Consider the following 14,483-nt stretch of genomic DNA (forward strand, 5'->3'; position numbering starts at 1 on the left):
GTTGGCCATGGTGCCTCCGAGCCAATCAGGAAAAGGCGCCGCCGAGGGCGGTGATTAACCTCGGTGTCCTGTGAGTGTTTGGGAACAACCCTTTGGGTCAAACTGGGTCTAGAGACAGGTTTGACGAAAGTTCTTCCGCGACTGGTAGAGCAATAGTACAGTCTCAAGTTGGTTTGGGGGTCGCGCTGAGCTACTTGAGCGTAGGGAGCCCGGGAAGGGGTGGGAGCCTCTCCCCCGCCTCCTCCGACTGGGGTTCAGCAGGGTGACTGGAAAAAGCGGAATCTGGGTGAAGGGGGTTGGCAGAGCCGTGAAAACATTAGGGAGCTCTCTGCCCGAGGGGCGTGGCACAGCCCGGGGACCGGGGCAGAAAGGGCTTGGCGGCAGGAGGAGGGTGTAAGGAAGGTGGGGAGGCCCAAAGCGGCCGCCGCGTGCAGAGAAAGGAGGAGGCGTAACGTGGAAGAAGGGAACTGAACCAAGCTGGATTCCGGGGCTACACGGGCGACCTCCATTAAAGGCTGGGTTGTGTAGGCAACACGGAGGTTTGGGGTGATCCACGGACAGAGTACCTTTGAAGGTGGTTAGGCTTACGTAATGGAGGTGGGGTGCGAGGAACCAGTGCTTCTCACTTCCTCTGATTTGGGTGACCCAGTGCCAGTATCCGCAACTGTCCTAGCCTGTTTCCTCATTTCTAAATGGGAATAACAATCACACGACGCACAAGATTGCTGTTAGATGGGATGATGTGTGTACCATTATGCCTAGTGATGTAGTGACATATAGTGAAAGATCAATGAATTGTCAAGGTAGATATTATTACCATTATATGGGATTTGCGAAGGGTAAGGGATGTGGCAATGGAAATAAGGCGCACAGGGCAAGGTTTGGCAGTAACGATAAAGGCGAGGATGTAGGGCGACCAAGCCGAAAGGTGGGCTTGGGGGGCGATATAGTTAAGGATGGGATTCAGTGGTCAGGAAGGATGGGGCCCTGGAATGATGAAGGTAGACTGGGAATGTGACCGAAATTGAGGTGGACTTTAAAGTGAGGGTGGCATTCTCTGGGTTGGGTTGGGGATGGGGGAGGTGTGGCTTGGGTCACGGGTTTGGGCAGTGTTGCTGAGGGGCGGGGTGAGTTTGAGTTTCCCGGGGGAGGAGCCTGTTGGAGGCGGGGCGGGCTCCAGTTGCTGGTTTCTGCAGGTCTACCTCCCACCCCCGCTGCAGACGCCAGCCTGAGCCATGGGACGCCACACGTTCCTGTCCCTTCTCCTGGCTCTCCTGACGCCTGGCGCCGCCATCCCGGTACCTCCGGCGGTAAGGGCCCTCAACAACCTGCACTTGTCAACTGGCTTCACATCGCATCCCTCTATAGTCATGGAGTACTCGATTCACTACATCCAACAGAAGGTAAGGCTTGGTAGATAGGGCCTGGTCGCGAGGACTGGGGCTTTGCAGCCCCCAGCCCAAGCGACAGGACCACAAGCACTGGAGTCCACCCAGAAGTTCAAAACTATAATGCCTATAACTTCTCCGATCTTTGGATAACACTTTTCAGAGGATGGCCCCAAGTCTAGGTTCTCGTTAAAATCTCTCCTCCCATTACCAATAATTTAATATCAGTCCTGGCTCCACTCTTCTGTAATTAGCTATGACAGTCGTTTCAAGTCTTTCTGCTCCCGGAGGATGCCTTAATCCAAATTCCCCCAACCTCTTCCCAAATCCAAATTTTTTAATGCCGACTCTGGCCCCTCGTCTGCTGTGAGTCATCCTTTATCCCAAAGCCACCCCTAAATACAAAGTTCCAATATCTTATTAGACGGTATCTCATATTCCACTTCAAACACCACCCTGTCATCTCATGCTCAGCTCAAAGTTGATTTTGTAGCTCTTTTATTAAATTTTTAATCTTCCCTGGTCTCCGTAAGACTGAACATATGTGTAGCCCCTGCCTATACAGGAAGTTAGGATATGTCAAGCTTTGGGAGTGAGATGGGGGTGGGGGTTAGCATCTCTGGTCTGAAGCTTGAGTTTAGAAATGTAAGCAGGGCTTGATGCCTTTGGGCGTGGCTTTGGCATGAGATATTCCTGGACAAGCCTGTATGGAAATGTACATCCTGTGTGAACTGACAGGATCCTTACAGTTCCGTATTTCTGGGCACTTGTCTAGAGATGGTTAAAGATTTGGGAAAGGTTGGGATTAGAAAGAATGCAGGAGTCTGAGATTTGGCTTTAAGAATCAGATACACCAGGATTCCACTCTGCTAGCTCAGTGGCTTTGGGGATGCTACTATACCTCCCTGAGCCCAGTTTCTTGATCTCCTGGGGATTGGGTAATAGTAAAATGAGAGCAGATGACATATCCCTAGCATAGTATGTCCTCCAGTAGACACTTATTACATTCTTGATTATTGACCTATGTGGATTTTGAACAGGAATTTGGGATAGAGCGATGGCATGAACTTGTAGAATAATTTATAAGAAATGTTTTTTAATGCAGAAGTTTGTATTAGAGTTTATGAAGAAGAGAAAACATTTTAAGTTTAGCAGAGGTGCCAGGAAATAGGGGTCTTTTTCTTAGGCAACTCACTTAAATTAATTCTCTAGGGTGCAGTTTCCTCCTTTGTAAACTTAGAGGTTTGAGCAAGGACCAAAATGTTTCACACTTCACTGAGAAAAGTTGAGGGCTCTTTGGGGAGACATCTCATAGGAATGGTGGGTGAAGGTCCAAGTTGATGCCAAGTTAGGGTTTCCCAGTACCCCTCTCTCCCTGACCTCTTTCAGGCTGAGCTTAATGCTTTTATCTATTTTATATACTGATTTTTTATATTACTACTTGCAAAGTACTATTGCTGAAGTAAAACTGAAGGGGAACTTTTGGAATGAGGATTTCTAAAACCCCTTTAGGAATGATGAAAAAGAGTAGAAACAACCAAATGATTTATTAGCTCTTAATTAATATTCCTTCAAAGTAGATACCTTTCCTGACCACTTCACTCTTTAGAAATGTAATTTAAGACTAGTTCTGTTTCCATTTTGGCAATTTGTAAAACGTTTGGCTTTACTCAACCTCCTCTTGCCCTCTGGCCTAAATATGAATATTGGTTTATATTTTAATACATAGATTCCACATATATCTTTATTACCATAATAATCATTTTCCTCACATCAACTCCAATTGAGTGTTATTTCATTTGAGAAAAATTTCCACATATGTATTTATTTGCATAATAATGGTTATAGTAGTTGCCAGTTTCTGGGCCACAGATTTTTAGTTATGACTATGTATGCATAAACTCAACTTTAGTATTTTAGTTAGAGCATATGAAATATTTTTATGCCTTTTAATAATAAACATTGTTATTATAACAGTAGGGCTCAGTTTCTATTCAAGGTTTAATTTTTATCAAACTTCATAATGATTTTCTTTATCTGTGGTTATATCTGTCCCACTGACCAAGCTGTTCCCAGCTGTCCTTAGATGCACATACACTTCATGAATGGTTTCAGTAAAAAGGCTTAGGCTATAGCCCTGTCCCTCCACTGCTCAGAAATCCTCCATAACTGTGACTGTTAGCAAGATAAAGGTCAAATTCCTTGGTATGTTTCTCACTACATAACCCCAGCTGGCCTTTCTAATTTCACATCATGGTGTGAGCCTCCCTACCTGCAACACACATACACTTTTAGCAACATACGTCATAGACTCAACTGAAATTTACTGTGTTAGAAATTGTCTGAAATATCATCCTCCTTCTCTACTAAACTCATACCTGTCCCAGCTGAAATGTCACCTCTTCTGTGAAACCTTCTTGACTAGAGGGCAATTTACTTAGTCCTTTTTCACTCTGCACATTCAGTATTTTGTGTGTCCCTCCAGCTAGATAGCACTTTCCAGTATCCAGAAGAGCCTGTAAAAAATATGAAGTACAAAATAAGTACTTGTTGAGGGAGTGAATGAATAACTAACCAGAGAAAGCCTAAACAAAGCAAAGTGACACAAATAATTTTTTATTTTCCTTTTTATCTTTTACTTTCCTCTTTTGTGTGTTACACACCGCTGAGTTGGCTGACTCTGTGTGAGTGATGTCCACAATGTTCTGTCCTCAGTAACCTGGCTCAGCATCTGTGTACTCATGCTTATGGATTCTTTTATGGAGTCAGCTCATGTCGTATTTGTTCTTCCTCTTTTCCTGCTGCCTCTATTTTTCCCAAGATCGTTGTCTTTTCTAAAGAACCTTGCCTTCTAATGATGAGACGAAATAGGACAGCTTTGGTTTTGCCATTTTTGCCTTCAGTGATGTTTCAGGCTTCATTTGCTCTAGGCTCCACTTGTTTGTCTTTCTGGCAGTCCAGGGTATCCATAGAGCCCTCCTCCAACACCGTATTTCAAACGAATCAAATTTTTTCTATCAGTCTGTTTTCTTTACTGTCCAGCTTTTGCATCTGTACATGTAATTGGGAATATGAGGGTGTGAATGATCTTAACCTTGGTCTGTCTCGAATGACAAATCTTTGTTCTTGGTGATCTTTCCTAATTTTTCCATTGCTGCTGCCCCTTTGACTCTCAGCCCTCTTTTGATTTCTTGGCTGTAGTCTCCATTTGAATTGATGACTGAACCAAGGTAAGTAAAGTCTTTGCTAGTTATTTTTCTTCTTCTTTCAAAGTCTTCAAATGTTATCGATTTAGTAGGAATATTTTATTTCTTTTATCTGAAATAACTGAATCAGGAGACCAGACAAAGGATAGTACATTATTTGGGCACATCGAAGCTCTGGGTACATGTGTGATGCTAGTGTTGTAAAGGACTCCATGCGATGTGTGGCTTATGGTGACAAAGTTTTCCTATTTCTTAACTACTCTCCACCTCCCATCCTGGACCCGCAGACTAAAATGTGAGTCCTAAGGGCATTTTACAGTGTGGTGTAGTGAGAAAAGAGAGTGGGCCCTTTCAGGCTGTCATTTTCCTGAGAGTGGTATCTACTGTGTTAGTCAGGGTTCTCTAGTCAGGGTACGTGTGTGTGTGTGTCCAAAGAGAGGGATTAATTGATTTTAAGGAATTGGCTCATATGATTGTGGAGGCTTGGTAAGTCCAAAATTTGCAAGGTAGGCCCGCAGGCTGGAGACCAAGGGAAGAGTTGCAGTTTGAGTTCAAAGGCAGTCTGCTTGCAGAATTCCTTTTTGCTCAGAACAGGTCAGTCTTTTGTGCTCTTTAGGCCTAATTGGATGAGGTCCGCCTGCATTATGGAGGGTAAATCTGCTTTACTCAAAGTCGACTGATTTGAATGTTAATCTCATCCAAAAAACACCTTCACAGAAACATCCAGTGTAACGTTTAACTAAATATCTAGACATTGTGGCCTAGCCAAGTTGATATGTAAAGTTGACCATCACATCTAACAAGGTGGTTGTGAGGGTTATGTAGTAACATGCGAAAGTGCATGTACAGTGGCTGGAACCTGGTAGAACTTAAGGAACTTAAGAGAGTAAGTGCTAGTTCCTTCCCCATTCTTTCCTAAAAGCACACTCTTCATAGTGTTATACATTTCAGATTGATTCAAATGTATGACAGTTGTGGAAATGCCTCTTCTAGAAACTCAGTAGTCAGTCATGTATACTCAGCTATTCCTATTTAACGACTGACCAGTTTATGTACCTTGATCCAACTTTGAGCTCATGGCCACTAATTCCCCTTTCCATAGCTCCTTCCTTTTCTACAGTAAGGCAGTCAGTCATATCAGTGGGCTAAGCTATTTCTATTTATGTGCATCCCTTACAGTCTACTGTCACTTCCTATTCTATGTTCCTCTTTTCTACTCTTATCACAGTGCATGACCCTGATGTCTAATAAAAGGTATCTGTGTCAAGACCCTTGGAAGGGCCTATTACTCTTTCTCCTCCTTCTCTTATTTTTTTCCTTCCTCCACTTATTATTGTTCGTCTATTGGCCTTCCCTTTGACCTGGAGTATACTGTCAAAGATATTATGTGTTGCTGTTTTTGCTCATAGTACCCTTGTCGGAAGGGGCCTTATAGATCATGTAGTCCATTCTTTAGATATGATGAATTGACCTTGATCTAAAAAAAATTATGGAGGATTAAGAACTTGATAAAGCTGGAATACCATACAGTTTTTGAGAGTGAATTCTGTTTCTACCACTGAGTAACTTCAGACAAATTACTGTGAGTTTCCACTCACATAATCAGCAAAATGGAGATAATTATACTACCCATCTTACAGATGTGTTGTGTAATGAGCTGGTTTGTGTAAAGTGCTTATTTAGCGCAATTTATATCACCTAATAAACAATCAATAGTAAATATTATTCTGTTTTACCTTGTAGTTTCTTAATGTTTGGGGCTTTTACATACTCATTCTCCACTCAGAATAAAATATTTAAATAATTCCTTCCTATGGCTAAAGTAGTTATTCTGGAAAACATGAAAATCCTTATGAACTCTTTCCTGTTACAAAAATAGTATGTATGTGTCTTTTTATCAATGGGATATAACTTAATAACACTGGTAAATCAGACAGAAAAACTGACTTTTCTCACTTAAAATCATTTTCTATCACACAAGACTGATGCATAGACAGACATATGAAGCCATTTTTATTTTTTTTTCTATGCTATTTTCAGTTTTGGGAAATTGTGCGCGGAAAAATATGATAATGGATGTGCCTTTTAGGTTTTTGCTTGTATCTTCTCTTGACAGTAATACCAAATTTAACACTGTCTTTCTGATAGCAGGGTTTTGAATGTTTTACCAGTTAATGCTAAAATGTAATTTCAGTAAAAATTAATTTCAGGTTTTGCACTCTGAATCTTGTTAATAACCATCTGTCATGTTTGTTGTCATGTTTATATCCATCTGTCAGTGTATTGCGGGGACTTTGGGCTTAGGCTCTTAAAACCAAACATTTTCAAAATTTGAGTTTTAGCATCAAGCCTGCTACTAACTCTTGATATAACCTTGGGCAAGTTGTTTAACTCTTGACTTCAATTACAGACATCACAATCTGTTGATTGTGATGTCTGTAATTCTGTTTAGAGAATGCCTCTTATCTACAAGGCACTGTATTAGGAGCAGTGAGGTTGTGAGCACAAGTCTATTTTTTGCCCTACCATAGTTGCCTTTGGTAAATCAGACCTAAACAATTTTTCCATCTCAACTTATTTAAAGAAGTAGACTCATTTAAGTATTTTTTAAATTAAAAATTAGTTTTATCACCAATACAATATTTATAACACAGATCACATTTATGTTTGTGATTTTAAAGTTTGCTTGGTTATGAGTAGATTGGAGAAGAGGAATCATAGGTGAGAAGAATCATTGATGATATGTCTTATTTGTCTATATTCCCAGTGCTTTTCATGGTGCCCTCTACATAGTAGTTCTTAATAAAGATTTTTTTAAATGGAAAAAATTAGCTATAAATTAAAATGAGTAAGGAGTAAGATGTGGAAGAGTAAAATGAAATATGCAGTATATAAGCACCAAATGCATAATAATAATAATAATAATAATAATCTGCTACCATTCATTGAAAGCTTTATATGCCCTAAATATTCTGCTAAGTACTTAATAGACATTAACTTATTTAATCCTTGTAGCTAGCCTATGAGGTAGATACTATTGTCCCATTTTATAGGTTAGAACTATTTTACAGAGAGGTTACATGTTCAAGATAAACTGCTTATTTCTATGCCACTTTTTTTTTTCTAAAAATAAACTCTAACAAATTTCTCATTCTAAAATAAATGTTATTACCTTGCTTGTTATACCAGTCAGAATAGGCGAGGTTATGCTGCTATAACAAAACTCTAAAATTTTAGCGACTTAACCCAATGAAAATTTATGACTCATACAGTATTTCCATTGGAGTGAGCAGAGGGTTCTGTTCATTATATTCACTTAGGGACTGAGGGACTGATAGAAGCTTCCTTTCAACATGTTTTTGTGATCACTGTAGTAGTGGAAAAAGAATATGGAAGGACTTGTGCCAGAATATAAATACTCTAGTCTGAAAATGACATATGGTCACTTATTTTCACAATTCATTGGCCAGACAGGTTATATTGCTATATCTAATTACAGGGTGGGAAGACCAAAAATATTGACTTTGGAGTACCTAGAGATGGCACTAATGACTACTGTACTTAATTTGTCATTTAACCCACCCACCTATCCACCTACTCAGGGTTTATTCAATTCCTTTTATGTTAGGCACTGAGCTAGATCCCAGTGAGGCAGAGAGGATTACATCCTGGAGCTTATATTGTACTTGCCGACCATTTTAGTTGCACACACTTAAACTCATATCTGAAAAATATGGAAAAGCACTGATAAATTTGTAATGTATTGACATTTATATGGCTGAAATTCACAGATTGCTTTAAAAAAAAATTCCTGAAGTGGGACTGGTCTGTTTAGTATTTTCTTGCTCTTTTCATTATCATAGTTCACTGGGGTGGTATAGTTTGATGCCATATTATTTAAAGGCAGGGAGTTGGGAAAGAAGGAGGGAAAATTAGGAACAAGGAGGATAAACTATCCTATTTCCAGGCCCAGTAGTGGGAGAAGTTTGAGAGGGAAGTTAACTGCCATTTGAGAGGGTCAAAATATGTTTAAAAGTATGTTTACAGCTGCACAGAGAGTAGAAGAAAATAACTAAAATACTAACTGGTGGAAAGGTATGGGTGATGTTTCATTTCATTCTTTATACTTTTCTATATTTTTCAAGATATCTATAGCAAACCTACATCGTTTTATAATCCATTAATAAAGTATTATTAACAAAGCAGCAGTTGACCTGTCCTGGCTCACATAGGCAGTGCGTAGCAACATTTAGAACCAGACCAGCGGACTCCAGACTGTGTATCTCTTAGTTCCATGCCTCTTTGTACACACTTGGATAACTCCTGTTCCTCTTTTGCTGCCTAGCTATGGCTGCTCTGCCACCTTGTCTTCCATACACTGCTGCAGGCAAGGTTGGAGAACTCATTTGAGTGGAAATGGAAGGGAGAAAAACAGAAGTGTCCCTTTCTCTACCTTACTTCAACCTAAGCTTTTACTGAATGAAAGAGAAGAGGGGGAGAGGAAATAAAAGAAAGGTTTCCAGAGGAATTAGTACCTGTGTCAGAGAGGGGGAGGAATTAAGGTCACCCAAATAGGACCAGGGCATGTATTTTCTGTTAAGTCTCCAACCCCTGCTATCTGTCTGTTTTCACAGATAGGAGATCATGGTTCCTCTCAGTACTGCTTTTCAGATCATTTCCAAATCCATAATTGTAGATTCTCTCTCTCTCTTTTTCTCTCTCTGTCTCTCTCATTCTCTGTTTCTCTCTCTTGTGCGTGCTTGACCCATTTCTCTAAAAGTAATCTTAATAGTAATAAATAATATTTATTAAACTCTTACTACATACTAGGCACTTTACACTTATTAGCTCGTTAATTCTCACAGTGACCTTATGAACTTTTGGTACTGCTATCCCGACTTTATAGATGGAGAAACTGAGGGACGGAGTGTTATGTGTTTTAATCACTACTGCCTCCTGATGTTTCTACTCAGATATTTTGTTAGGTCTGACTCAGAACTAGACTCATTTGGATAGCTGATGACTTAGTACAACTTTCTCCTGGTGGTACTGTTATCATTAAAATAATGTTTGTTGAGAGTACGTATATGCCAGATATGATTCTGGAGACGACCGATGGACTGCTTATGTGGAGTTTATTTTCTGGTTAGGAAAGAAGTAGATAATAAAGAAATAAATATTAAAGAAAGTAATTATGGACTATAATGACTGCCTTGAAGGAAATAAGCAAAGTGATATGTATGTGTAAATACAGGGAACAGCAGATGGGAAAGGCTTTATCTCAGAAAGGTTTCTATGACAAAGAACGTTGGATCAGAGAGGGAGCAAAAAGTATCAAGTCCCTAAAGTTTGAAATGACTCTTCTTTCTACCATCCTCCTGTTAATTACCAAGTCAGGTTTATTCCATCCTGAGTATATCTGTTATTTTCACTTGTATGGCCCTCACCCTTTGTTGTGACCTGTATTACTGCCTTCCTGAACTGGAAGAGGCTTTTGACTGGTCCTCCTTGCTATCTGCAGTTCCTCCTCTACTGCAGTCCCCATGGATCACATTAATCACCTCTCCATTCAAACCACTCTTATGCTCAGAACCTGCAACAGTTCTTTATTGTTTGCTTTATTAAGAATAAATCCTGTAGCATTCAGGACCTTCCACCCTATGGCCTCAACCCACCTTTTCACTTTGTTAATCTATTCCTCACACATGCCCATTCCTTTTTTGTTTCTGCGCTTTAGCCCACCTTGTTCCCTTTGTCTGGAATGTCTCTTCCATGCCCTTTCTTCCTTTATCAATCTTTTAAGCTCTCCATTTCAGACACTCTCCTTCCAGAGCCATTTCTTAATCTCTTGGAAAGTGTGTGATTGGTCAGATGTTTCTTCATACTATTCTCATGGCAGGTGCCTTATGTTTGCCTTGTGTTAAAATCTTTTGTAGCTTTGTCTTACTCTCATTTTAAAGCGGGAACTCTGTCTTGTAAGTGTCCATATTCCTCCAAAGCATATTGCACATTGTTTTACTTAGAATATTGTTTCCATGAATGTTTGTCGAATCTACATCTTGCCCCATCTCCTTTTTACTGCTTCTCTACACATTGAGATAAAGAAGTGTGTGTAGAGAGGGGAACAATATTGAAACTGTCTAAGGTTCTTCAGAGGAACAAGGTAGAATGTCATGCAAATAAAAACAGACCTACTTGTTCTCATTCTCTTATTTTGATGATCTGGAAGCTGTGGCTACTTGTTTCTTACCCTTCTCATAACATATCTATAGAGAAAGGGTCATGGGAAGGAATGCAGCAGTTCTTGTTTTTTCTTTGTTTTATATATGAGTGAGGGCTAAGGAAAGGGTGAATTTAGATACATTGGGGAAAATGTCTCCTTAAGGCTATTTCTATGGTAATTGTTTATTGCCCATGTTTATTAGAGAGCTAACATAAAGAGGAAGTTCTTGTGATTTTGGTTTTTCATTTGCAGAGTTCAGTTGACTGTGTGTATTTGTAAATTTTTATTTTCTATTATGTATGCTTCAGTTCCAAGTTCCAAATTGTCTTATGGTACTGAAAAGGACCATGAAACCTTTTAAGATAAAAGAGACTATGAAATATTTGGGGGTGGCTGTATATATTCTAGAGTAAAGAATGTTAAGAGACCCTCATTGATGATCACACAAAGGTACTCTCCAAGAGAATAAAGTAAACTAAATTGTTGAAAAAAGGGTGAGAACTTTATCCCCTTAAGTTTGGTGCTCAGTATAGTTTACCATAATTCTGTTAGCACATTCTTTATCTTAAGCTTTTTCAACAGTCTGCATACAAAATTTGGCTTGGAATAAGTAAGAAGACATGTAAATGTCCCTAATCTATGCTGCATGGACTAGTCACTGCCATATATTCATCTTCTACTCAAATTGGTTCTTGCATGTCCTCTTCCTTTTCAATAACTTAAAGGAACAGAGGTCGTCACCTGTTTGGCACTCTGTTTTTGAAAGTCTACCAGCCCCTAGATTAGGGAGTCAAGTCCACATAATTGTATCTAGGTAGTTTGTTTTCTTTAAAAGCCTGGATACTGGTTCTGTCTTTTAACACTGTGTTTAGAATAATAGTACCATTCTTCTGTTTGATAAAGTGTTATCTTTTTAAAGGATATGAGACTGAAAATTTAAGCTAATATCTTTAACTACTTTGATGAGAAGCCTGGCTATACTGATTGTAATATTATTCTGCCATCTAAGAGGAAACAAGTAGTCCCTTGAGATGTGGATTTATAATCTTCAGTATATAAAGTGATCAAAGTATCACTTTATAATTTTTAAAATTTTTTTTGTAAATAAGATATCCAAAGTCTTTATATTTTATATCTGCAATATTTACCTGTCCTCAGACCTACTTAATTTTTACAGTGATGAATGTGTACTGAAGGTATGTATATTGCATTGTCACAGCACTGGTGATGGTACCTGGATAGAAAGTCAAAGCAAAATCATATCACATACCAGGCCACATGGTATTTGGTATATAAGAGGCCCTCACTGTCACCAAGTCACTGCCCTATCATCAGTTCCAAGATAGCTGTAATTTTTTTTTTTTAATTTGACTTTGCAAGGTCTTGTTTTTTTAAATGAACACAGAATAAATTGTTAACGTTTTATATCATATTTTCCTCATAAATGCCAATATTAAACACATAACATACATTATTGTGTATGTTTGTATGTTTGGCAGTGTTTTCAGACTTAGGTGCATGCTAATAATATGCAACAAAAATATGTTAGTAATACATGAAGCTCTTTCTGTCTGCTCTTGCTGGGCACTTACACTCATGTATTATCCTACTTAGTCATCAGAAGGCTGCTCTGGGATGGATATTATTTTTTTTTCATTGTATATGTAAGAAAACAAGCCCAAAGACATGAAGTAACTTGTTCAAGTTTAAATAGCTCTAATAGGTGGCAAAATTATCGCTCAATCTCATATCTGTCTTCAAGTCCCTTCTCTTTTCACTACATCATAGAACATTTGTGGTTTTGGAGAGGAAAAAAAAATTTTTAAAGATATCTTTGGTACTGATTAGATTTTATAAGTGTAAAAGTGTGTGTGTGTGTGATTGAGCCTTGACACACAATTTGCATTTTTGATATTTTCCTGATGGTGTATGGCTGGGATGTTTGGCTAGCATCATTGTGATTTAATAACCTAATTTAAACAAGGAACTACAAAACAAACAATGGCTTTGATTCAGCAGATAAGAAATTGAGGAAGTACTTGTTATTATTTGTCAGTGAATTTTTATTTTTATGCAGTTTGAACCATGGGTCACACTGCAGACACTGTTAAAACCGTAGGAAACCTCTGTCACTTCCTGAGCATTGATGGCCTCTTCCTTTGAGGCAGCAGCTCATACAACAATTTTGGAAAGCAGTGGTGATGACTTCCTTCTCCTCGGTATATGATGCTTCCTTTCTCTTGAACAGTTGGCTTAAAATGACAATGATTAATGCAGCCAGTACAAACCAAAACAGGCTTTTTGTTTGCCTTTTTGTGTCGTCTAATTTCTAGAAAATGACCACACTTTAAAAGAGAAGGGAATTCATATTTGCCAAACACTTCTCTGTGATCTCCTCAAGGGCAGCAACTTTGAGTCTCACTGATCTGTGGATCTGGGCAGCCATGGCACCAAGCTCTGTCCATGTGGAATGACAGTGCAAGTCATGTTCTGTCTTGTTGCAAACATTAAATGCAAAGAGCCTATTGCTGTTACTCATATACCCCCAGTGCTTTAGTCCAATTCTGAAGAACGTGAGTATAACATGGATATTGGCCGAGATGCCAGGGAATTATTTGCCACAAAATATGCATCATGGCTTTTAAAGATTTCCAGAAAGGCTTTTTGCAGTCAAATTCTATAACATTGCCAAACCCTTTTATTAATTTGAATTCCTAGTTATTTATCTGTAGTCTCTGCTTCCAGGTGAGCTTCTTTCTCTACTTCACACTCTTGTCATTTACTCTTTCATCTAGATCTTCCTGCAAAGATTTTATTCTTTAAGTGTTTCTTTGATCTTCAAGGTGTCTGGCCTGTTTAGTGCTTGCTTGTCGTTCTCTTCCGTTAAGAAATGTCCCCCTCTGGGAAACCTTTGCTGTTAATTTGAAAAGAAGCAAGGTTCTGTTGTTCTTTTGTTCTCACTTTACACTTCTGTTCATCCAGTGTCCTTCCTTTATCTTTGCTTACACATATCTAACAAGTGCCAGCAACTCCAGTTGATTTGCAGATTCCATGTGCTTCATTTTTAAATTCCGAACTGACTGACCCCATGCTTCCCAGTGTATCTTTACTGCCCTATCCCTTGCTCAGCTATTGTAGACTTAGACAATGTAAATGAATTTTAAGATCAGCCTTTAAAAACATAATCGTAGAAGTAAATCTGCTAGGACAAAAATCTCTAATATTTATTATATATTGTTATAATATATACAGGTATTACACATTGGTCATCTTATTGTTATCTATATACTATGCTTAGAATCTGGCTCCTATAGTGCTGGTATCTCTCTACCTGGAATGATTTGTCTTCTTTTTTTGCCTGGCAAACTCCTGTTCATCCTTCACTGCTCAGGTTTTGCATCACGTTCTCTGTGAAACTATGGGGCTGCTTTTCTTCTCTCTCATAGGCTGGATAATTACTTCTTTACCCTTTATGCCTCTCATTGCACTTCATAGATATTTCTTTTGTGCTACTACTCTAGATTTCAATGATTTGTATGTTGGTATGCCCATTAGACTGGGCAGCCTGAGTTCTGGGATCACACCCAACATTGTATCCTCAGTGTATGCCATCAACAACTGCTTAAATGAATAACTGGCTCAAGCTGAAGTGATTATTCCCTCTTT

At 39.0% G+C, this 14,483-nt stretch overlaps 1 protein-coding gene across 3 annotated transcripts in view; it reads left to right on the forward strand.

Moving 5' to 3' along the window:
* The first annotated feature begins 2 nt into the window (after positions 1-2).
* Positions 3-14,483, forward strand: part of LOC107518547 (prolylcarboxypeptidase) — a 55,878-nt gene continuing 41,397 nt past the window's right edge. Inside the window, exons 1-2 of one of the 3 annotated variants that reach the window (XM_016160328.2) lie at positions 3-70; positions 1,197-1,403. In XM_016160328.2, the coding sequence (XP_016015814.1) occupies positions 1,236-1,403 (168 nt within the window). In that variant the 5' untranslated portion in view covers positions 3-70; positions 1,197-1,235. The other 2 variants (XM_016160330.2, XM_016160329.2) reach the window with 2 other exon arrangements.

The sequence above is a fragment of the Rousettus aegyptiacus genome, unplaced genomic scaffold (genome assembly GCF_014176215.1).
Source record: "Rousettus aegyptiacus isolate mRouAeg1 unplaced genomic scaffold, mRouAeg1.p scaffold_m13_p_5, whole genome shotgun sequence".
Taxonomy (NCBI): Eukaryota; Metazoa; Chordata; class Mammalia; order Chiroptera; family Pteropodidae; genus Rousettus; species Rousettus aegyptiacus.